Below are 26,205 nucleotides of genomic sequence, written 5' to 3'. Positions count from 1 at the left end.
CCTTGTGTTTGGAACTGTTAAAGACTGTTGCCATAGGAGACAGCATTCCTACACATGCAGATGTGACGTCTTGCTGGATGCCTTTCCCTGCATGGCTGTCCTCCTATTGAAGTCTCAGAGTCTGCCAATTAAGCTTGTAACTACCCAATGGTATCCTGGCCCTAACCCTCTCCCCCCCAAAAAAGTTTGTTAAGAGAAATAAACTTTATTTTCTATTTAAGAAGTGTCTTGTGCCCAATAACTAACTACTCTGCACGCACCATGCCTCACAATCCACTATATACAGAAGGATGTCAGCTATCTCTGGCCCTGGAGGTTCTCATCAGATCAAAGGAGGCCCAGGACCTTGGTACACATACATGACAACAATGCTCATTATACAGTGAAAAAATGTATAAATCTCACGCCTAATAAAAAATATATTAAATATAAGCCGCTATCCCCAACTAACCAAACTGGAAAGACGTAGCGATTTTTTTTTATATAAAATAATATAATATATTAATGGGGGCACTCAAATTAATATTACAAAAGCTATCTAATTAATGGTATAGACACCACCCTGCCCACACCATCTAAATTACTAAAAATAGTGTGTAAACAAATTGAGGTTAATTGAATAATAAAGTGCAAATAAAATATGAACCACGGGTATTGTTGTGAAACAAATGTAAACACCTCTGTGTAAACCCGATTTGTAAATTGACTCTATACCCAACTGAATGGGACTAGATCCATAAAGTGATGCTGCTTGGAATAAATATACCAAAACAGAACAAAGCCAGTCCTAATAAAAGTCCTCAAGACAAAATTAGTGCATAAACACAATTGTAGTGACAATCTTGGTGATGATTTTCTTGAAAAAACGTCTGTTGAAGGAAACAATCCAAAACTTAAAGTGACTTGCTACATTCACCTTCACCACAGTTGCAAATAAACGACACCCAAAAGTGCTCAAGGTAAGGATGGCAGCTTACTAGAACACATTGACCCTTTTAATTAAAAAAGAGGTCTAATGTGCTTCTAGTTATAATGGATGATGGCAGATAGGGGAAATTGATGCAGACAAGATCAGAACTTCTCATACACTGGCAGGCTCAGAACCGCATATGCAAATGACAAGATAGACCGAACATAGTGTAATCCCATTTATTAAAAAAAATTAAACACAAGTAACAAGCCAAGTGGTCACTTACATTTGTGGGTGCCTCGGACCCGGCACTGAGGCTGGATAGCAGTTCATATGGCTGAATACACAAAGTCCCGTTGTGGAGATGCCTGGCGTGCGTTCCACCTGTGATGGCGGTGAGCCAGGGGGACCGGAGGTGATGTAATCACGTGACCTAGTTGCGCCTCGACAGCTGTTTCGTTATGCACGTCATCAGGAAGCTTTTTCAAGAAAACCATCACCAAGATTGTCACTTCAATTGTGTTTATGCACTAATTTTGTCTTGAGGACTTTTATTAGGACTGGCTTTGTTGTGGTATATTTATTCCAAGCAGCATCACTTTATGGATCTAGTCCCATTCAGTTGGGTATAGAGTCAATTTACAAATCAGGTTTACACAGAGGTGTTTACATTTGTTTCACAACAATACCCGTGGTTCATATTTTATGTGCACTTTATTATTCAATTAACCTCAATTTCATTATACAGTAGTAACACGCACTGCATAAGGTATTATAGGTATTATGGAATATGAAGTTTATTGCTGTGACCTCTAAAATGAAAAGCTTTAGTCTGGCTGCCTAATTCATTTTAAACTTAACACGGTGATGGTACGTTTCTATCTTTTAAGCAAGAGTGTCATAATAAGAACCCATCAAAAGAGTGCAGTATGCACAAGCAAATGTCAGTTGCTAAGCAACTTGGTATGCTGCAGAATTTCCACTTCTTTGAAATAAGGACAGTTAGAACAGTACATTTTATCCCAATCATCATATCGTAGCAGAACAATAACAACAAAGTCAAATGTCTGCAGCTTGCAATATCCGGGCCTTACGCGAACCTGTCAGCATTTAAAATAATCCAAACGAAAGGTAATCCACAGGAGAAGGTACCACAGGATGCCTGCTGTTACCCCTATTAAACAGAATGCCCTCCTACGCATTTGCCCTTAGGCTGTACTTTTATAAGCTGAAAATATCTGACAGCTTTATTTTAAGTGTAGACAGCATTCTTACACCTAAGAAATAAGCTTTCAATAACGTTTCCTTGTAATAATGAGAAAACATATGGTATAAATGAGAGCTGGGGTGGACTGACCATTGGGACTCTCGGGCACTGCCTGAGGGCCCCATGCCATTAGGGGGCCCCCATCAGGGTTACCAGGGACAGTATGTAAAAATCTGTGTTTCTGTGTTTCTATATGTTCGAAACCGACATGCTTTTGATGTGAAATTCCTGAGATTTTAGCTACCCTGGCTCTGCACTGCCTCCTGGCGTGGTGGCCATCTGTAAGCCCAGGGGCCAGATAATCTTCTATTGCCCGGGGGCCACATGGGTTGTCAGTCCACCCCTGAATGAGAGCTGTAAGTTAGGCAAGCAAAATTTTGTTTATACAGTGGGTGAGGGTTTTGGGGCCCATTCACACTTGTGCTATGTGGGAATGTGTGCAAAACTGCAAGAGGTAACCTGCATTACCACAACACATGGCAATACGCGTAGTGTGGTTCAATTTTTGAGTGAATGGGAAGCAGAGCCCCAAGCACAATGCCTAGTGTAATGCATATACTGCGCAATGTGGTGCACAGCGTTTTTAAAACATTATCATGTACATGTTTTGTATCTGTTGTGGTGCAATAATGCACATGCGTTAACCACTTAAGGACCGAGCCTGTTTTTCAGACTCTGTATTTACAGGTTTAAAACATTTTTTTGTGCTAGAAAATTACTTAGAACCCCTAACATTATATATTTTTTTCTAACACCCTAGAGAACAAAATGGCGGTCATTGCAATACATTTTTTCACACCATATTTGCGCAGCGGTCTTACAAGCGCACTTTTTGGAAAAAATTCACTTTTTTGAATTAAAAAATAAGACAACAGTAAAGTTAGCCCAATGTTTTTTTATATTGTGAAAGATAATGTTACGCAGAGTAAAATGATACCCAACATGTCACGCTTCAAAATTACGCCCGCTCGTGGAATGGCGTCAAACTTTTACCCTTACAAATCTCCATAGGCGATGTCTACAAAATTCTATAGGTTGCATCTTTTGAGTTAAAGACAAACATAGAAAGTGTAGCGCATATACAGAATTTAAAAGTAAAAATCATCCAGGTGAATAAATGAATGAACCACATCAATAAACATGCTCAAAAATATTGTGAATAAATTTCAATCATAAAAAATATGTAAGAACACTGTAAAGTGTATATAAAGTCCTCAGTGAAAATAGTGATGGTCCAAAAAGTGAGAAGAATAAGTCATGTTACTCCCAATAGTAAAAAAAAAAAAAAAAAAAGGCCAGCAAAGAAGTCCACCACCGATCATTGAAGGGGAAGCTTACCGGAGCTACTGTACCCAAATGGACATACGTCCAGAGGGTCAGTAAAGCAGAATGTGAACCACTGTTGAACCTGGATCGTCAGCTGCAGTCATCACTGGAACAACTTGTACGTCAATCCAAAAGGAGTACCAGGAGGGCGATAAGGATGAGTGGGTGCTTCCAAGAGGTACCCAATTAGGGCCAAAAATGTATACCAATAAATGGAGATGTTGAAAAAGAAGAGAAGAGCACATAGCGTGATACTGAATAGGTACCAATGTTAAATGTAGGTAAGAACACTTACATTCCAAAAAGATGAACAGCGCTTTTCAAATATACAAAATGGCATCAAATAGTGCATCGTCTGGGGTGATCCCCCACCACTACCCTCCACAAATATAAAGGCAAGATGACCCCTTGACTGGGAAGCCATCGCCTGTGTGTTCGCCCATCTGGATAATCACTTCCTGGGGTTATAGCCAAGCCTCTACCTGAGTGCCGAAAGGTCACTCTGGATAACACCAGGACCATCTTTTGAGTTACAGAGGAGGTCTAGGACTAGAATTATTGCTCTCACTCCAACAATTGCGGCGATACCTCATATGCGGGCGCTACTCACGTATGCGTTCGCTTCTGCGCGCAAGCTCGTCAGGACGGGGCGCTTTAAAAAAAAAAAACGTTTTTTGGTTTCTTATTTATTTTACTTGATTTTATTTATTTTTACACTGTTTAAAAAAAAAATGGGTCACTTTTATTCCTATTACAAGGAATGTAAACATCCCTTGTAATAGAAAAAAAGCCTGACAGGTCTTCTTAAATGTGAGATCTGGGGTCAAAAAGACCTCAGATCTCATATTTAGACTAAAATGCAATAAAAATAAATACATTTTTGTCATTTGAAAATATGACAACAAAAAAATGTGCCTTTAAGAGACGGGTGGGGCCATCTTGCCCTCACTCGTATCCATGACACAGAGGGAGAAGGACCCGATAGCCTCCGCCGCTACCGACGACTCTGGTAAGCGGCTGAGGGCGCGGGAGAGTGGCGGGAGGAGGGGCCCCTCTCCTGCCGCCGATAACGGTGATCTTGCAGCGAATCCACCGCGGAGACCACCATTATCGTTTACAGGACCGACCACGGAAAACATGCATATCTTTTTGTGGTGGCAGCAGCTGCTGCCGTTACCGAGATACTCATCTTTAAAGTGCCGACGTATATGTACGTGAGCCGGTCCTTAATTAATGTGTGTAATGGCATAGATTAACCACTTCAATACAGGGCACTTTGACCCCTTTCCTGCCCATGCCAATTATTAGCTTTCAGGGCTGTCTCAATTTCAATGACAATTGCGTGACCATGCAAAACTTAAAGACAGGGTAAAAAGGAAAGGTGGAGGGGTCTGTCTCTATGTGAGAAGTGACCTCAAAGCAAGCGTGAAAGAGAACCTGGTTGATGGAGAGTGTGGTGAGGCTGAAGCATTATGGGTGGAACTGCATACAGATGTGCGTAGTTCAAAATTAATCATTGGAGTTTGTTATAAACCACCCAATGTTAATGAGGAGGTGGAGACTCAGCTCCTTGCACAGATGGAAAGGGCTGCAAGGGCTGGGACGGTGATAATAATGGGGGATTTTAACTACCCAGAAATTGACTGGATTAATGGCACTTCTGGGACAGTTAAAGGACAAAAATTTAAAAACCTATTGCAGGACAATTTTATGGTGCAGTTTATTGAGGCCCCAACTAGGAATGATGCTCTGTTGGACCTGATAATCTCAAACCATGCAGAGCTTATTACTAATGTTCAGATAAAGGAACACCTGGGTAGCAGTGATCATAACATGATTTCATTTAATGTTAACTATAAGCAGGAAATACATACAGGAAATATTAAAACACTAAATTTTAAGAGAGCAAATTTTCCAAGGATGAGGGCTGCTCTCCAGGACTTGGACTGGGAGGGACTATTGACACAGATGAACACAGAACAGAAATGGGAATTTTTCAAAAAGACTGTGTGGAACCTCACTGCAAAGTATGTTCCCATGGGCAATAAGTTTAAAAGGCTAAAAATAAAACCTATGTGGCTCACGGACAAAGTTAAAAAAGCTATAAACAATAAGAAAGTAGCTTTTAAAAAATATAAAAATGAAGGAACACTAGTGTTGTTTAAATGTTACAAAGAATATAACAGGATATGTAAAAAGGAAATCAAGGATGCAAAAATTCAAAATGAACGACAGATTGCAAAAGATAGTAGGACAAACCCCAAAAAATTCTTTAAATATATTAATAGTAAAAAGGTGAAGTCTGAGCATGTAGGCCCCTTACAAAATAATCTAGAGTGGGTGACTGGGGACAAAGAGAAGGCAAATTTATTAAATGCTTTCTTCAGCTCTGTGTATACAATGGAGCATGGGGGAGCTCATGTCCAAAATGGGGGTGGGAGTGACACAGCCCCAAATCCACAATGGCTCAAAAGTGATATGGTCCAGAAATATTTAGACAGAATAAAGGTGGATAAAGCACCTGGACCAGATGGCATCCACCCACGGATCCTAGGTGAGTTGAGCTCTGTCATTTCAAAGCCACTGTATCTAATATTTAGGGACTCATTAATGACAGGAATAGTACCACTGGATTGGCGTAGAGCCAATGTGGTGCCTATATTTAAAAAGGGAACAAAGTCTTTACCAAGTAACTATAGACCTGTTAGTCTAACTTCTATAGTTGGGAAGATACTGGAACGTTTAATAAAAGACCACATGGATGAGTTCTTGCAGGAAAAAAACTATTTAAGCAGCAGACAACATGGATTCATGAAAGACAGAAGTTGTCAGACAAACCTGATTTCCTTTTATGAAGAGGTAAGTAAAACCCTGGACAGAGGCGTGGCTGTGGACGTGATATATTTGGATTTTGCAAAAGCGTTCGATACAGTTCCACACACACGGCTCATGTGTAAGGTAAGGTCTACAGGATTGGATATATCAGTTTGTAAATGGATAGAAAATTGGCTGAAAGCCAGAATTCAGAGAGTCGTGGTTAATGATTCTTACTCTGAATGGTCCAATGTTATCAGTGGTGTACCCCAAGGTTCAGTGCTGGGACCCTTACTTTTCAATATATTTATAAATGATATTGGATCTGGGATCAAAAGTAACATTTCTGTCTTTGCAGATGACACCAAGCTATGCAGTGGAATAACGTCCTTGCAGGATGTCTCCAATTTACAAGCCGACCTCAATGCTCTGTCTAATTGGGCGACTGAGTGGCAGATGAGGTTTAATGTTGATAAATGTAAAGTTATGCACTTGGGGGCTAAGAATATGCATGCATCATACATACTAGGGGGAGTACAACTGGGGGGATCTGTAGTGGAGAAGGATCTGGGGGTTTTAGTTGATCATAAGCTCAATAATGGCATGCAATGCCAAGCTGCGGTTTCCAAAGCGAGCAAAGTCCTTTCTTGTATTAAGAGAGGTATGGACTCCCGAGACAGAGATATAATTTTGCCCCTGTACAAATCATTAGTAAGACCTCATCTGGAATATGCAGTTCAGTTTTGGGCACCAGTTCTCAAAAAGGATATCGGAGAACTGGAGAAAGTGCAGAGAAGAGCAACCAAACTGATAAGAGGCATGGAGGAGCTCAGCTATGAGGAAAGATTAGAAGAACTAAATCTATTCACTCTTGAGAAGAGGAGAATTAGGGGGGATATGATCAACATGTACAAATATATAAGAGGTCCATACAGTGAACTTGGTGTTGAGTTATTCACTTTACGGTCAACACTGAGGACAAGGGGGCACTCTTTACGTCTAGAGGAAAAGAGATTTCACCTCCAAATACGGAAAGGTTTTTTCACAGTAAGAGCTGTGAAAATGTGGAACAGACTCCCTCCAGAGGTGGTTCTGGCCAGCTCAGTAGATTGCTTTAAGAAAGGCCTGGATTCTTTCCTAAATGTACATAAAATAACTGAGTACTAAGATTTGTAGGTAAAGTTGATCCAGGGTAAATCCGATTGCCTCTCGGGGATCAGGAAGGAATTTTTTCCCCTGCTGTAGCAAATTGGATCATGCTCTGCTGGGGTTTTTTGCCTTCCTCTGGATCAACTGTGGGTATGGAGTTGGGTGTATGGGATTGTATTGTGTTTTTTATTTTGTTTGTTTATTTTTTTGAGGTTGAACTGGATGGACTTGTGTCTTTTTTCAACCTGACTAACTATGTAACTAAAAAACTGCACCCATATGACATTCTTATAATTTTTTGGAGACAAATAAAGCTTTCTTTTGGTGGTATTTTTACCACCAAATGGGTTTTTTTATTTTTTGCTAAACAAACAAAAAATGAGGGAAAAACTTGGTATTGTACATTGCAAAGCAGGCTTTTCCCTTTGTTAGATTTTACAGTTTTGCAGGTTTCTGTTTTGTGTTATGGATTCAGGACCAGTTCACACCATACTTTTGCGATCCAGATGCATGCACGTTTTTGATGCGTTTTCAATGTGTTTCTGTGCATTTTTCTTCCACTCTTGTTTTTTATTTTTTGCCACAGTTCCCTGTTTTTTTTTTTGCTGTAATGTGTTCCAGTCTAAATTTTATGCATTTTGCAACATTCCAGTGCAGTTCCATGCAGAAAAAAAAAATCAACATTTCTTGACTGCACTGGAACCACAGTGGTGTGAACTTTACAATTAGAATCCATGTAACCTAATGTCCATGTGATTTTGATGTAGAAAAAAAAACACACTGGACTGCATGTGGTGTGAACTGGCCCTCGGTAGATCCACTGTGTCACCAAAAAGCAACAGAAGGTTCTCACTGAAGCAGAAGCTCTTGCAATGTCTGATTGTGACCCTCAGAATTGTCCAGAGAGTGACAGCAGACAGATCAGGCAAAAAAGAACATGCTCGAACAAGAACACCCTTGATCAGGCAGTTGCTGAATTTAAACACTACACAATGCAATACACACACTTGCAGTACATTGGTGCAGGGTTTAAGGGGTTAGAATTTTACTAATTGCAGGGAGGAGCTCCTACCCATCCCCACTGCGTCTTAGGACATGTTTGGTGAACATTTAACGCCGGTGGCGTGCCGGCGCATTACGTCATCCCGCCTCCTCATCAGAAAACTGCCCCGTTCCTGGCTCCAGCCACTTTTAATGCAACGATTTTTGGCGCCAGAAATCCAGCACCTCCCCCTCTGAGGATTGGCTCCCTCAGTGTGATACTCTCTATATATAAGCACTGCCATTGTGGTGGAATGTCTGCACCAGCTTGTTAAAAGGTACTGTAATCTCTGACAGAAATACATCACTTCAATCTGTATTCCTGTCTTGCTGTCTATGCCTTTATGTAAGGACCTCTAAACAAATGTATGTTAACATGTCTCCCCAACTTTTTTTTCTTTAGATATTGTAACCTCTATTGCTAGTGCAGCCTACAGGGCGTTTCTTGTGGATTTCTGCAGACTACTCATCCAGGGATACACACCCATCTACCTGTTGTCTCTATGAGGACTGTCTCAGCCATTGTGGGATTTTTCATTGATTTTATTTTCTGTTCCTTTTGTGTTTCTGTATTGTAAACCCCTTTATGTAAGTATCTACATAGCCACATATACATTATAGTTTACATTATTACAAATTATTGGTCCTGTTTACACTATGTATTGCAGTGTGACTAATATGTGATTATGCTTATATTTCAGAAAGAGAAACAAAGTCACCCAAAATATAATCTCCCCTGATGACGGAATATACACTAATAATTCCGAAAACATGTTGGGCTATATCAGGCATGTCCAAAGTCTGGCCCGGGGGCCAAATGCGGCCCCCCTGTTGATTTAATATGGCCCCCCTGGGGATTTGGATATATATATATATATATATATATATATATTGTTTGTGGCCCCCAGGGCCACAAAAGATATATACTGTATTTATTGGAGCTGCCTTGGAGGGGACAGAACGAGCGCCGTCAGATTACATGAAGAGAATCTCCTGTTTACTCAGCAGCATCTCTATTGGAAGTCCCGTCACCTGAGATGCCATTGGGCAACTGTTCTGTCTATCATAGGAGGCGGGACTTTGTATTAAAGAGGCCATAGGGTAAACAAGAGATTCTCCTGTTTGTAATCTGTTGGCACTCGTCCCGCCCCCTCCCTCTGCCCTCTGAGGCTGCAGATGGGCATCGTTCAGGCTGCACTGATTGCAATGGCAAGGCTGCATTCATGGCACATGTGAGGCTGCATTCATGGCACATGTGAGGCTGCATTCATGGCACATGTGAGGCTGCATTCATGGCACATGTGAGGCTGCATTGGTTGCAATGGTGAGGTTGCAATGGTAAGGCTGTATTCGTTGCAATGGTAAGGCTGCATTCGTTGCAATGGTAAGGCTGCATTCGTTGCAATGGTAAGGCTGCATTCGTTGCAATGGTAAGGCTGCATTCATGGCACTGGTGAGGATACATTCATGGCAATTGTAAGCCTGTGCGTGTTATACGCCAATAAATATGGTATATCCAAATAACACACCCAAGCTCATCCTTAGTCCTGAGAAGCGCTCTGGGATTCGTTGGGGCCACAAAAGAAATATATACAATATATCCAAATAACACGCCCAAGCTCATCTCTTCACCACACACAGCCACAAAGGCAAGAGAATTCTTGTTGGGCAGTGTATTAGTGCTCAGACGAACACACTAAAGGCTCATACACACGGTAGGACATCCAACAAAATTTCCCTTGGATTTTTGTCTTAATTGATTTGTCCGATCACACCCATAGCATACACACGCTCGGACTTTTCTGCAAACTTTTCTAACACTTTCCCAACATCACGTGGTTTTACTTGCTCTTTACCGCCACCCTTTGGTTAACTTCTGCTATTGTTGGTTGAGTTTAACATTGGTTCTGAGCATGCGCATTTGTACTTTGTCCAAAAGTCCGATGGTTTGCTGTACACACGGTCGCACTTTGCACAATCGGACTTTTCGGAACAGAAAGTTGGTCCGTTCACAGACCCAACTTTTTGTCCGATTGAAGCCAAAAAAGTTGGTCCGATGGAACGTACACACGGTCGGACAAATACGAAAAGTGCCGGATTTTGAAGTTGGTTGGGCAAAAGTCCGACCGTGTGTACGGGGCTTTAGACCGAATTTTAATGGTTCAAAGAATGTCAGACAAAATAGTCGGCCCTCACGCATGTTCACTTAATCAAATCTGGCCCCCTTTGAAAAAAGTTTGGACACCCCTGGGCTATATGCAAGAAATTCCTATGAAAACAATAAGATAAACTGTCAGCGCAAAAGACTAGTGCATAACAAATGTAAATAGATATGGACAGATGATAGATCTAAAAAACAGTCACAGTTCTTTAGTCCATATTCTAATATGTGGTAATAACCAGTCCTTTAAAGGAGGAGAGGAGTGGAATAGGAGGATGGTAGGCGGCAGCTGTCCTCAGAGAAAGTCGGCTCTGTAAAGGGAAGACAGGGGAACAAAGCAGGAAGTGCATAGGTGTGCGCAGCCTATGGCATTAGGGTGTGCACCCCAAACACACACTACCGATCGCTCAAGGTGTTCATTCAGAAAGGGAAGGGGCCAATAAATTACATATTTACTGGCCCCTTCCCCACTTCTAAAACATCCCAGCAGCAACAGCCAATAGGAGAGGAGGGAAGCTGGCAGCACTGCGGGGGAAAGATGGGAGCGAGGGCAGTAGAGGGAATCTGTGCTGCACAGGGTGATTAGGGTGTGCCTGGGCACACCTGGCACACCCAGTGCGCACGCCTATGAGGAAGTGCCACCTAAGTGCAATATGTTAGTCCAAATTTATTGAGTTAAAAAGGAAATGCACTTACAAACATGTATAAAAACCGGGCTCATCTGTGTGCTGTAATTGCAGTGCGGTCTGGTCTCAGGTGCATCCAGGCTCACGGGTAGACAGGAGAGTGTAGAAATTCATCCTGTAGTGATCAGGAAGCCAACCAGAACCAGCGTGGAACACAGACGATGACGTCACAGGAAGCGGAACCAGAGAGAGCACCATGGGAAGGACAATAAATTGTGACTAACATATTGCACTTAGGTGGCACTTCCTGTTTTGTTCCCCAAGAAATTCCTATGGACTGACTACAGAATGTCTCTGGCAGTGCCTGGGTAGACTTGTTTCCTTTGGGTTTGATATATACTGTATGTAACATGTACATTTTGATTTATTTTGTATACATTGTGCATTTTAAAATATCTTGCCTATAAGGCTATGTTTACAATTTCATTAAGTTTTGTACTCAATAAAAGTGTCATCTGTTGCCCTTTATCAATAACTTACTATATTCTCTGCCTTAAAAGTCCATGGGGACTGCCCTAGTTGCATTTTGATGCATGTTCTCTTTCATTTAAAATCTGTGTGAAAAATAGCCACTTAAAGACCCCTTCACGCCGATATACGTTGGCAGAATGGCACGGCTGGGCACATCCACGTACCTGTACAAGGCCCTTTAAGCCCAGCCGTGGGGGTGCACGCATGCAACCCGGTCCGAAGCTCCGTGACCGTACCCGCGGGACCCGTGGACCCGATCGCTGTCGGTGTCCCGCGATCGGTCCTCTGGAGCTGAAGAACGGGGAGAGGTGTGTGTAAACACACCTTCCCCGTTCTTCACAGTGGCAATGTCATTGATCATGTGTTGCCTGATATAGGGAAACACGATCAATGACATCACACGTCCAGCCCCGCCCCCTACAGTTAGAAACACATATGAGGTCACACTTAACCCCTTCAGCACCCCCTAGTGGTTAACTCCTAAACTGCAATTGTCATTTTCACAGTAAACAATGCATTTTTATAGCATTTTTTTGCTGTAAAAATGACAATGGTCCCAAAAATGTGTCAACATTGTCCGATGTGTCCGTCATAATGTCGCGGTCATGAAAAAAATTGCTGATCGCCGCCATTAGTAGTAAAAAAAAATTATTAATAAAAATGCAATAAAACTATCCTCTATTTTGTAAACGCCATAAATTTTGCGCAAACCAATTGATAAACGCTTATTGCAATTTTTTTTACCAAAAATAGGTAGAAGAATATCGGCCTAAACTGAGAAAAAAACTATTTTTTTATATCTTTTTTGGGGGATATTTATTATAGCAAAAAGTAAAAAATATTGTTTTTTTTTCAACAAAATTGTTGCTTTATTTTTGTTTATAGCGCAAAAAAAAAACCGCAGAGATGATCAAATACTACCAAAAGACAGCTCTATTTGTGGGGAAAAAAAGGACACCAATTATGTTTGGGAGCCACATCGCACGACCGCGCAATTGTCAGTTAAAGCGGCACAGTGCCGAATCGCAAAAACTGACCAGGTCCTTTACCTGCATAAAGGTCCGGGTCTTAAGTGGTTAAGGAGCAGGCTGGGAGGCTGGCTGCCGCACCCTAATGACTCGTCAGCTGTCAGCAGGCTTCCCCACTGAGAGCTGAAATGTAAACAAAGCAATAAAAAAAAAATGATGTGAGGCCCCCCCCTTAAATCAATACCAGACTATTATCTGAGCATGCAGCCCGGCAGAACAGGAAAGGGGGGGAGCGAGCGAGTGCCCAACTCCTGAACCATACCAGGCCACATGCCCTCAACATGGGTCTGTCCCTCCACCCCAAAGCACCTTGACCCCATCAACGGTTGATGGGGACAAGGGCCTCTTCCCCAGAAACCTGAGCGGTGGTTTTGGGGGTCTGTGGGCTTATTGGAATGTGGAAGACCCATATAAAAAGAGGTCGCCCAGAACCTGGCCCCCTCATGTGAATGAGTATGGGGTACACAGTACCCTTACCCATTCATCAAAAACATGTAAATGATGAGTGAAGACACAAGTTTTTGACAAGTCCTTTATTAAAAAATCAAAAAACAATGTCCCCTAAAGTAGATCCATTATCAATCACGCCGGCTGCCAGTGACCAAAGGTGTTTGCGGCTGTTCAGACAGCCAGCATTTACCAGCGAGGATCACAGCTGGACACTGTGGCCAGATTCTCAAAAAAGCACCTATCTATAGGCGGGCGTAGCGTATCTCAGATACACTACGCCGCCGTAACTTAGTGAGGCAGGTCCCGAATTCTCAAAGAACTTGCGGCCAAAGTTACGTCGGCGTAGTGCAACTGTGCCGACGTAAACATGCGTAATTCAAAGTAGGCTAGTGTGGCCGTGTTTTATGTTAATGTATCGTGACCTCAAATTAAATTACGCCCGCTCAATGCCTAGTTGACGTGAACGTAACTTACGTCCAGCCCCATTCACGGACGACTTGCGCAAACGACGTAAAACACGACGCTGTTCTGACGTTTCCGACGTCCATACCCAACATGACTTACCCCTGCTTTATAAGGGGTAACTCTACGCCGGGCGCACGTACGTTCGTGAATCGGCGTATCTAGCTCATTAGCATATTCGACGCTGAAATCTACGGAAGCGCCACCTAGCAGCCAGCGGAAATATGCAACTAAGATACGACGGTGTAAGAGACTTACACCGCTCGTATCTTAGCCAAATTTATGCGTAACTGATTCTAAGAATCAGCTGCATAGATACGACGGCTCTCATTCGGACTTACGACGGCGTACATGGCGCTACGCCGTCGTAAGTCCTTTGAGAATCTGGGCCTGTGTGTGTGCATCCAGCCATAATCCCCATAAGTAATGGTATTTTTCACTTATTTCAGTTGCTCTCTTTAGGTAGTAGATGTGATCTTACCCTTTTCTCTGCACATCTACTACCTAAACAGGGCAACAGAAATAAGGTGAAATTTTAAGTGAATTTCTACACTTAATTGGAGCACGAACGATTTGAGGACATTTTTTAAACCCAGACTGGTGGACATACACTAACATTAGGAATAGTATTGCACATCTAATTCATGTGGACACTGATATCAGATGTATACAAATTTTCGGTTTTAGGTGGAGTAATGTGATTGTTTTTTGCACATTTTACACCGATTATTAGTCACGTTGTGGAGTGCACAGTGATAGCACAGGGTTGCGCACCTATATATTTATACGTTTATTGGTTTAGCACACTCTTTGGCGCTGAACTATATTACATAATTTTTTATGATACACAGGACTTTCGCAAACGAAATGCCATTTAGTTAGGTTTTACATTTCTCCCTCTCTCTTTCCATTCCTCTCTGACCTTTGGGGTGCACATCCTAATGCAATAGGCTGCGCTATGACAGTAAATGATTGTTTTTAAGTCTCTGCAGAGTACATGTTTTCAATAATCTTTGCAAAGTAACTTCTGTATTACCTGCTGCTATTCTTATGTTAATGTAGTTGTGCTCAGTAATCACCAATTTATAATACTGCTACAATTTGGTTTAGTTCTAAAAGACCTTCCTTGAGGTCTAACAGCTTTTGAGAGAACACATTAATGTCATCAGCATTTGCAAGATGCTCTGATAATTGATTGAATATTGTACTACCAAGTTTTTGTTGCCTGTCCATCTCCAATTACTTATTCTAGGGTGACATAAAAGAGCAAACTTAAGAGTAGAGATGAGCGCGATGCAAGTTCGACTCGAACATCATGTGCTCAGCCATTTCGGGAAAACCCACCTTTATGGGGTGTTCTCTGCAAATTTGAGCGCTGCGGAATGCCTCATAATGCACTGTAAGATCGCAGTGCAGTGATGTCTGATGATTGGCCAAAGCATGCACCTGACCTGCGTGCTTTGGCCAATCACAGCGTGCTTTGCTGTGAGAGCCATGATTGGCCAAAAGCAGGGTGCCTTTACCCAATCATGGCTCAGGGGGTTAAGTCAATGCCTAGTGTTATGAATGGGAGAAGTTAGTGGCGTGCAAGCAGTTTAGTGTATTAATATATATATATACGTGTAGTGTATATATATATATTATACTCTGCATTCAGTGTAGACTATATATACAGTGTAGGCAGTCTAGTATATAGATATACAGTGCAGGTAGTCTAATTTTATATATATATATATATATATATATATATATATATATATAAAAACAGTGTAGTCAGTGTAGAGTATATATACAGTGCAGTCAGTGTGCAGTATATAATACAGCGTATTGAAGTGGTTAAGGGGAACCCTGTGACAGAATTAAGAAAATAAACAGCATGGGTCCCCCCCCCCAGTCCATACCAGGTCCTTTGGGTCTGGTAAGGGTTTTAGGGGAACCCCACGCCAAAATTAAAAAAAAAGGGTCTCCCGCAAAATCCATACCAGACCCTTTGGGTCTGGCATAGATTTTAAGGGGAACACCATGCCAAATTTAAAAAAATAATTGCGTGGGCCCCCACAAGATTCAAACCAGACCCTAATCCGTGCAAGCAACCTGGCAGGTCAGGATAGGGGGGACGAGCGAGCGCCCCCCTCCTGAACCATACCAGGCCGCTTGCCCTCAACATGGGGATGGGGACAAGGGCCTCGTCCCCACAACCCAGGCTTTGCCAGCAGAGGTCTTATCAGAATCTGGAAGGGGCCCCTCAGATCCATTGTACCCCTACCCCTTGACCAAGAAAAGTGTCAAAAAGTAAAAACCACAATACACAGTTTTTGACAATTCCTCTATTAACTACTTGCCGCCCGGGCAATTTTTTTTCCGAACGTGCTCTATTTTTTAATGACGTATTAAACGTTGTTGTTTTTCGGGTTGTAAAAAATTATCGTGTGTGGGCTTTAACGACGTGAAAAACCCACGCATGCTCAGAAGCAAGTTATGAGATGGGAGCGATCGTTCTGGTAAAACTACCGTTCGTAATGGAGTAAGCACATTCATCACGCTGTAACAGACAGAAAAGCGCAAATCGTCTTTTACGAACACAAAATCAGCTGAAGCAGCCCCAAGGGTGACGTCATCCGCATGGAACTTCCCCTTTATAGTGCCATCGTACGTGTTGTACGTCACCGTGCTTTGCTAGAGCATTTTTTTTTCATGATCGTGTGTAGGCAACACCGTTTTAGTGATGAAGTTGAAAGAAACTTAGTTTTTTCTAGAGCCTGAAAAACGTTGTTTTTTATAACCCGAAAAATGATAGTGTGTACGCGGCATAACGCCCTTAAGCTACTTGCTTTTGCGAAAACCTGGCTTTGAAAACTTCTGCCTCTCCAACTGCCCTTTCCCATGGTGGCTCCTACTGGACTCACTCACATAGACCGAGTGGACTAAAAAAGAAGGTGTTGGAATCATTCAATACCCACAGTTCACGTTTCTCCTAAAACTCCCCCTTTATCCTGTCCCTCTTTTTAGGCTCACGAGACTTGTCCTTTTCCCCAGTTTTCCTATGGCCCCTTTCACACTGAGGAGTATTTCAGGCGTTTTAGCGCTAAAAATATCGCATAAATAACGCCTGAAATACTCCTGCCCCAGCATTCTCAATGTAAAAGCAAGAGGGCTTTCACACTGAGGTGCTGCGCTGGCGGGAGAAAAAAAAATCTCCATGGCCTCCTCCAGTCCCCCTCTGTCCTCCTCTGCTCCCCCACCATGCCTTTCTCCGCCCCTTCTCTGCTCCCCATCTGTGTTCTCCTCCACTCCCCCTCCGTGTCCTCCTCCGCTCCCCCTCTGTGTCCTCCTCTGCTCCTTCTCCGCTATCCCTCTGTGTCCTCCTCTGCTCCTTTTCTGCTACTCCTCTGTGTCCTCCTCTGGTCCCCCCATGCCTCAAATTTGGCAAGATGGAGAGCGGAGGCTCCTTCCTTACTGGCTCCTTCCCTTTCGGAAAAAGCATTGTCAAAAAAAGAACATAAAAAAGAACATAAAAATATAAATTGCAAATTCCAAAAAAAAACTACTGACACAGTCCACGCTTCATTAGTGCCACCTATCAGTGCCCATCAGTGCTGCATATTAATGCTACTGTCACTTGAAATTAAAAAAGTATTGGCAATCGGCGAGTACTTGAAAAAAAATGTATATAACATTTCTAAGAGAAAAATGACAAGCAATACATACAGTTTATACGTTTACATATATGTAAATACAATCAATAAAATCCCATATAAGTTTTAACATGTTAATACAATATTTAAAAGCCATTGTCAATATTTTTAAATCTAAAGCTTCCATTGAAAAATGGAGACTGCAAATGGTTCAAATCAACCCACATTACACAGATATATTCCACTGTTGTCACCATCAGAAATCCCACCATGGGAAAATGCCTGGAGAGCATACATTTAGCCATGAGGTAGATGCAAGAGACTACAAAATATAGGGAGCACTAGGGATGAGCTTCGTATTCGAGTCAAACTCACGTTTCGACTCAAACATCGTATGTTCGATCGTTCGTCGAATTACGAACGTTTTGGGCCGTTCGCGACAAATTTGAGTGGCGTGTCTCGGCCCATAATTCACTGCGGCATTGCAGTGCATTGCTGGCTGATGATTGGCCAAGCATGCACTATGACCCGCATGCTTGGCCAATTACAGCGTTCAAAAAACGGTGAGCCAACGGTGAGCCATAATTGGCCAAAGCCAGGGTGGCTTTGGCCAGTTATGGCTCAGGGGGTTTAGTACACGCCCCACACTATATAATGCTGCCTGGAAGTCAGCCTTGTGTAGTGTGTTGGTGGTTTATAGAGAGAGACAGAGAGAGAGAGTGTCATTTTTTGGAGTTAGATAGAGCAGGCAGGCTAGTGAGTTAGAGTTACAGTGTGTAGAGGATATATATATGCATCCCAGGTGTTGTATATATATTTATACACTGTATTGAGTTTAGATAGATCCGCTCTTCCTAATATACTGGCAGGCAGGTGATTGTGCTAGCTGCAGTATTTTCATGTGGTGTACTGTCTGTGTCCTCTGTACAGTGTGCACCTAAAGCTACGTCAATAGATTTGCTGGTGTTTCTCAAATTAATTCCTAAAGGCAGTAGAGCTGCACGATTCTGGGAAAAATAAGAATCACAAAGAATCTTAGAATGAAGATCACGATTCTCTCACGATTCTCAAAAAAATGCATGGTGCCTTTGTTAGAATGCATTTTTGTGATTTGTTTTTTATTTTATTTACACACACATTATATATATATATATGTGTGTGAATAAAAAATAAAAAAATCACAAAAATAAAAATGCATGCTAACAAAAGCACCATGCATTTTGGTGCAGCGGCATTAAAAAAAGGCCTATGCACTTTGGTGCTATTGAGGGGTGGCAGGCAGTTCATTATCAAATAGGCTGTTCTGCAGCAAGGCACATACTCTGATGCATCGCATAGATGTAAAGTTGAACCTTTAACCACTTAAGACCCGGACCAAAATGCAGCTAAAGGACCTTGCCCCTTTTTGTGATTCGGCACTGAGTTGCTTTAACTGACAATCGCGCGGTCGTGCGACGTGGCGTGGCTCCCAAACAAAATTGGGTCCTTTTTTTCCCACAAATAGAGCTTTCTTTTGGTGGTATTTGATCACCTCTGTGGTTTTTATTTTATTTTATTTAAAATGCATTGTTTATTGTGAAAATGACAATTGCAGTTTGGGAGTTAACCACAGGGGGCGCTGATGGGGTTATGTGTGACCTGAAGTGTGTTTACAACTGTAGGGGGGAGTGGCTGTAGGTGTGATGTCATCGATTGTGTCCCCCTATAAAAGGGATGACACGATCGATGCTGCCGCCACAGTGAAGAACAGGGAAGCCGTGTTTACACACAGCTCTCCCCGTTCTTCAGCTCCGGGGACCGAACAGCGGCGATCGGGTCCGTGGGTCCCGCAGTCCTGGTCACGGAGCTTCGGACCGGGCCGCGGGAGCGTGCCGCGGGTGCGCACGGGTGAGCGCCCGTGACCCACGGCTGGGTACTAGTATAGGACGAACCTGTACGTACATGTGCACAGCCGTGCCATTCTGCCGACGTATGCCGACCGCCCACCGTCGTTATACGTCCTCATTTTAAAGATGAATATCTCGGTAACGGCAGCAGCTGCTGCCACAATCGAGATATTCATCTCTTCTGTGGGCGGCCGTGTAAACAATAATGGCGGTCTCCGCGGCGGATTCGCCGCGAGATCGCCGTTATCGATGGCGGGAGAGGGCCCGCCGCTCTCCCGCGCTATCCGCCGCTTACCGTAGCGGCGGAGGGGATCGCGACCGTTCGCTAGCTGAGCGGGGACGAGACTGAAGGAAAAATCTCCTTCGCCCGTCCCCATAGCTCTGCTGGGCGGAAGTGATGTCAAAACGTCAGTCCCGCCCAGCCTCTTAAAGAAACATTTTTTCATGCTTTTTTCTATTACAAGGGATGTTTACATTCCTTGTAATAGAAATAAAAGTGATATTTTTTTTAATTTTCTTTTCAGTGTTAAAAATTTTAAAATATAAAAATAAATGCGAAAACCAAAAAAAAATGTTTTTAAAGCGCCCCATCCCGACGAGCTCGCGCGTAGAAGCGAACGTATACGCGAGTAGCGCCCGCATATGAAAACGGTATTCAAACCACACAAGTGAGGTATCGCCGCGATGGTTAGAGCGAGAGCAATAATTTTAGCCTTAGGCCTACTCTGTAACTCAAAAAATGCAACCTGTAGAATTTTTTAAACGTCGCCTATCAAGATTTTTAAGGGTAAAAGTTTGACGCCATGCCACGAGCGGGCGCAATTTTTAAGCGTGACATGTTGGGTATCTTTTTACTCGGCGTAACATTATCTTTCACAATATATAAAAAAATTGGGCCAAATTTATTGTTGTCTTATTTTTTAATTTAAAAACGTGATTTTTTTCCAAAAAAAGTGCGCTTGTAAGACTGCTGCGCAAATACGGTGTGACAAAAAGTATTGCAATGACTGCCATTTTATTCTCTAGGGTGTTAGAAAAAAAAATATATAATGTTTGGGGGTTTTAAGTAATTTTCTAGCAAAAATAAATGGTTTTGTCTCGTAAACACCGACTCTGAAAAACAGGCCCGGGGCTAAAGTGGTTAAGTGGTTAAAACACAGTCAGGAGGCCGAGGGCATTAAAAACCATAGCAGTGATAGCTGATAATAGCATGGCTGTTTTGTACAATGTCACTAGAGTACTACCGTACCTCACTGCACACTCACTGCTCTACAATGCACTAGCTTAACCACTTAACCACTTCCCTACCGGCCCATAGTAAAATGACGTCCACAAAGAACCTCTGCCGTTCAGAGTGGACGTCATATGACGTCCTGGGCTTTCCGGGTGGATATCTGAATGATGCCTGCAGTTAGAGGCATCATTCAGATATCCTTCTCTTGTGCCGGCGATTCTGCACAACGTAAGAACGATCATAGCGGCGGTTCCGCCGCTAGATCGTTCTTACAGGTGGCGGGAGGGGACATCCCCCCCTCCCGCCGCCATCCGGTGCTTCTCCGGGCTCTCCCGTGCCATCGGGGGCCCGGAGAACGAATCGTCTGGCGCTCGCAGGAAGCATAGAGATGACTGGTGACCAGATGGTCACCAGTCATCTCTATGACCGTCGGAGGACCCGGGCGCGATGTGATGACGTCACGCCCGGGTCCCCGTGAGTAAACAAAGCCGCGATTGCGGCTGCTAAGCAACCACAAGCATGAGATCGGTGAATTTTTTTTTCACCGATTTCATGCTTTCCAGCCTGGAGGAGAGATGTGGGGTCTTATTGACCCTGCATCTCTCCATAAAGAGTACCTGTCACACACATTCCTATTACAAGGGATGTTTACATTCCTTGTAATAGGAATAAAAGTGATCAAAAAAAAAAAAAAAGTGTAAAAAAAGAAATAAATATATAAAAATAAATAAATAAATAAAAAAAAAATTTTTTAACGCCCCTGTCCCCGGTAGCTTGCGCGCAGAAGCGAACGCACACGCAAGTCCCGCCGACATATGTAAACGCCGTTTAAACCACATATGTGAGGTATTGCCGCGTGCGTTAGAGTGCCAGCAACAATTCTAGCACTAGATCTCCTCTGTAAATCTAAACTGGTAACCTGTAAAAAATTTCAAATCGTTGCCTATGGAGATTTTTAAGTACCGAAGTTTGGCGCCATTCCATGAGTGTGCGCAATTTTAAAGCGTGACATGTTAGGTATCTATTTACTCGGTGTAACATCATATTTCATATTTTACAAAAAGATTGGGCTAACTTTACTGTTTTTTAATTTTTTTAATTCATGAAACAATTTTTTTCCAAAAAAAAGGCGTTTGAAAAATTATTGCGCAAATACCGTGCAAGATAAAAGGTTTCAATGACCGTCGTTTTATTCCCTAGGGTGTCTGCTAAAAAAACATATATAATGTTTGGGGGTTCTGCGTAATTTTCTAGCAAAAAAATTATGATTTGTACATGTAGGAGAGAAGTGCCAGAATAGGCCCGGTATGGAGGTGTGTATAACTGCCCTGTATGGAAGTGGTTAAGGACCGCCTCCTGCACATATACGTCAGCAGAATGGCATGGCTGGGCACATGTACGTACAGGTACGTCCTGTACATGTACCCAGCCGTGGGTCGCAGTCACGCGCCCGCGGCGCGCTCTCACGACCCGGTCCGAAGCTGCGGGACCCGCGGACCCGATCGCCGATGGGGTCCCTTGATCGCCCCCCGGAGCTGAAGAACGGGGAGAGCCGCGTGTAAACACGGCTTCCCCGTTCTTCACTGTGGCGGCATTGATCGTGTCATCCCTTTTATAAGGGGACACAATCGATGACGTCACTCCTACAGCCACACCCCCCTACAGTTGTAAACACACACAAGGTGAAACATAACTCCTTCAGCGCCCCCTGTGGTAAACTCCCAAACTGCAACTGTCATTTCCACAGTAAACAATGCATTTTAAATGCATTTTTTGCTGTGAAAATGACAATGGTCCCAAAAATGTGTCAAAATTGTCCCAAGTGTCCGCCATAATGTCGCAGTCACGAAAAAAATCGCTGATCGCCGCCATTAGTTGTAAAAAAAATCAATTAATAAAAATGCAATAAAACTATCCCCTATTTTGTAAACGCTATAAATTTTGCGCAAACCAACCGATAAACGCTTATTGTGATTTTTTTTACCAAAAATATGTAGAAGAATACGTATCGGCCTAACCTGAGGATTTTTTTTTTATATATATATTTTTGGGGGATATTTATTATAGCAAAAAGTAAAAAATATTGAATTTTTTTCAAAATTGTCGCTCTATTTTTGTTTAAAGCGCAAAAAATAAAAACCGCAGAGGTTATCAAATACCACCAAAAGGAAGCTCTATTTGTGGGAAAAAAAGGATGCCAATTTTGTTTGGGAGCCACGTCGCACGACCGCGCAATTGTCAGTTAAAGCGACGCAGTGCCAAATCGCAAAAAGGGGCAAGGTCCTTTAGCTGCATTTTGGTCCGGGTCTTAAGTGGTTAAAGGAAACTTATTTAGAAAATAAAAAACAAACCTTTACAACCCCTTTAAACCTAAAAAGGTAACTTTGATCCCAACAGCAAGAAAAATGTCACAATTAAAGATGTTTGCTTGGAATACAAACTATGCACACTTGGTCAATGTATCTTTGTATCATGTATTTTTATCTTTAAACAAAAATATATTGAACGACTTTTATAAGCAAAATTGCTCTATAGTTGTATTTTCTCTAGTATATGGTTAACCTAATAAAGACTCATTTGTGATTTCTAGCACATATTGTTAAATAAGGAGGATGAGATTGATTATAGTGTGTCTTACCTGAAGGTAATGGCATGGTCTAAGGGAGGATTTGATTTCCTGATGGACAAGAGGTTTATCCAAATTAAGTGATGATTTCCGATAGGCTTCTTTTGCTTGACTAACAGTAAGTGTCGACCAAGAACTTCTCTTCATATATTTACCTTCAGGTGTCATTGCAAGTCCTTCACAAGCTGAGCATTTCATGTCATTGCTACTCTTAGAAGTCTTAAGGGAAAGATCTCCAAAATGTCCCTGAAGAGATTCGGGATAGCAGTGAGATATGTGATCTACATGATGCCTATTCATTACACTAGGTGTTCTATAAGTGCTATCGCTATCCAGATTATCATCTGAACTCCACCATCCTGTCATCCCAGATTTATGCTTGTTGTCAGGTTTCCGATCCTTACTTTTACTCCTTTTGCTATGTTTTGAGTAATGGCCATGATGGTGATCATCACTGCGACTCTCTCCTTTTGTCCCATTAACATTACCTTTTGATGACCCTTCCAAAGAGTGAGACTTAGTGAAAAGCTTTTGCACAGAATGAACAAGATGACGTATTCTCCCTGGACTTTCCGTTCGCTGTTCTGTAGCAGTGGATGTCTTCTGGTATTGTAAAGTATGAAATCCATCTCTGTGTAAAGGAAGCTGTTTTTCAAATTGATCCAGTAAGTTTGCTGGGATTCGGTTTATTTTATTACTACTAGTATGTGAGACAGCACAGTCGTCTCGGGTTTCTAAATGGGAACTATAGTGCATTCTTGGAAAAGTGCTACTTGACATATGATCACTCATCATTACAGGCATCATCATGCATTCTGAGTGGATCGAACTCCGCGGAGAACATCGGTGGTGGTCCATCGGACAGCTCTCCGTTGGGCTAAGTAAATATGATTGCCTAGGTTCTTGTCCATGGTGCCCATGGTCATGTATATGTTCACAATCATCAGGGGACGCTAGGCCACAAGTATGACCAGCGCATAGCTGTGACTGATTCCGACTACCAGATAATCCTTTCATATTCCTAAGGGTAGGAGAGAAATTTTCTTCATTGAAGTGCTGGGTGGGTGACCATGAGTATTGCTGTTGATCTGGAAAGAGAAAAAAATGTAAGTTTGATAGATTTTACCTGAGTAACATCTTAATATATGAGGATATCTAAGTCTATGATAGAAGTTATACAATTATTATACACTAATAACCACCCATAGATCTTGAAAAACATTCTAAGGTTGTGAGACTTAAAGCAGCCCTTCATTTACTCTGGTGAGTTTTCCTCCCTGGTTCCATCCCCCCTCCCCCTTACAATGTAAAAACCACTCATTTATTTTGTTGATCTTTCATATTTTTTTCTTTCCGACCCTGTCCTCTGCTGCCATTTTTGCCTAGGCAACAATTAAATGTCCTGCCCCCCCTGTCCAAGCAAGATAAATGGCAGCTGGTGGGCAGAGCGAGCACACATGACCCTAGGCCCACTGTCTGAGTATTGGAAGATCCAAGTACAGACAGTCCAATGAGAGCACCAAACAATCATACAATATTCCAATGCCTTCACTAATAAAATTGGTTAATTTTTCTTGTGATTTTCTACTCTGAACAATTTCAGAACGGCAAGTTAAGCAAGTGTTAATAAATACAGCAAATGACCTGGGCTGCCTGCCTGAATCTGGAAGAGGAAGCTGGCTCACAATGACATGTTGAACCAAAATGGTGGATTCTGGCTGTCATATCTGTGCAGCAGACCGCAGCAAGACCCCATGGCTGTGTATGGGGGTACAGTGGTGGCTGTGGACAGTGGGGGATACAGAGGTGGCTGTGAAGGGGTGGGGGGGTACAGAGGTGCCTGTGGATGGGGGGGATACAGAGGTGTCTGTGGATAGGGGGATATGGATACAGAAGTGTCTGTAAATGGGGGGATACAGAGGTGGCTGTGGACAAGGGCGATACAGAGGTAGCTGTGGACAGGGGGGATACAGAGGTGGCTGTGGACAGGGGGAATACAGAGGCGGCTGTGGTTAGGGGGTTACAGAGGTGGATGTAGATGGGGTGGTTACAGAGGTGGCTGTGGATGGGGGGATACAGAGGTGGCTGTGGATGGGGGGGGATACAGAGGTGGCTGTGGACAGGGTTTACAGAGGTGGCTGTGGATGGAGGAGTACAGAGGTGGCTGTGGACAGGGGGGCTTCTGAAGTAGCTGTGGATGGGGGTTACAGAGGTGGCTGTGGACCGCTAGGCGAACTAGGCACTGCCGCCTAGGGCACAGCCATGGCTCCTGGCTTCTCTATTCTCCGGCGCCAGATGACGTCTCCCGAGCAGGGGCGGACTGACCATAATAAACAAAAGAAAGGTACAAAAGGGCGCAACAATGTCCATGTAAACACCAATAAATTATTTATAAAAAAAAAAAAACGCAGAACCAAAAAATGCAGATCCAAAAAAAATTCAAATAATTGCAAATGTAGAACTGGTAGCGAGATTGCGGTGTTCCAGATTTAAGCTCCAACCACTGTGCTTTCAGAAAGTGCAACATGCATATTAACCACTTAAGGACCGCCTAACGCCGATATACATCGGCAGAATGGCACAGCTGGGCACAATCATGTACCTGTACGTGACTGTATAAAGCCCAGCGGTGGGTCGCAGGCGCGCGCCCCGTGACCCGGTCCGAAGCTCCGGGACCATGGCCGCGGGACTCGCGGATCCGATCGCCGCTAAAGTCCAGCGATCGGTCCCTGGAGCTGAAGAACGGGGAGAGCCGTGTGTAAACACGGGTTCCCCGTTGTTCACTGTGGTGCTGTCATCGATTGTGTGTTCCCTAATATAGGGACGCACAATCAATGACGTCAAACCTACACACCCCCCTACAGTTGTAAACACACATGAGGTCACACTTAACCCCATCAGCTCCCCCTTGTGGTTAATTACCAAACTGCAAATGTCATTTTCATAGTAAACAATGCATTTTAAATGCATTTTTTGCTGTGAAAATGACAATGGTCCCAAAAATGTGTCAAAATTGTCCGAAGTGTCCGCCATAATGTCGCAGTCACGAAAAAAAATCG

At 42.9% G+C, this 26,205-nt stretch overlaps 1 protein-coding gene across 1 annotated transcript in view; it reads right to left on the bottom strand.

Moving 5' to 3' along the window:
• Positions 1-24,346, bottom strand: part of DLGAP2 (DLG associated protein 2) — a 197,465-nt gene extending 173,119 nt beyond the window's left edge. Inside the window, exon 1 of the mRNA XM_040349803.1 lies at positions 23,159-24,346. Coding sequence (XP_040205737.1) covers positions 23,159-24,163 — 1,005 coding nt within the window. The 5' untranslated portion in view covers positions 24,164-24,346. The remainder of the gene's footprint in view (positions 1-23,158) is intronic.
• Positions 24,347-26,205: the final 1,859 nt, after the last annotated feature.

The sequence above is a fragment of the Rana temporaria genome, chromosome 4, assembly GCF_905171775.1.
Source record: "Rana temporaria chromosome 4, aRanTem1.1, whole genome shotgun sequence".
NCBI lineage: Eukaryota > Metazoa > Chordata > Amphibia > Anura > Ranidae > Rana > Rana temporaria.
The sequence above is the reverse complement of the archived record's forward strand: the minus strand, read 5'-3'. Positions and strand labels throughout refer to the sequence as shown.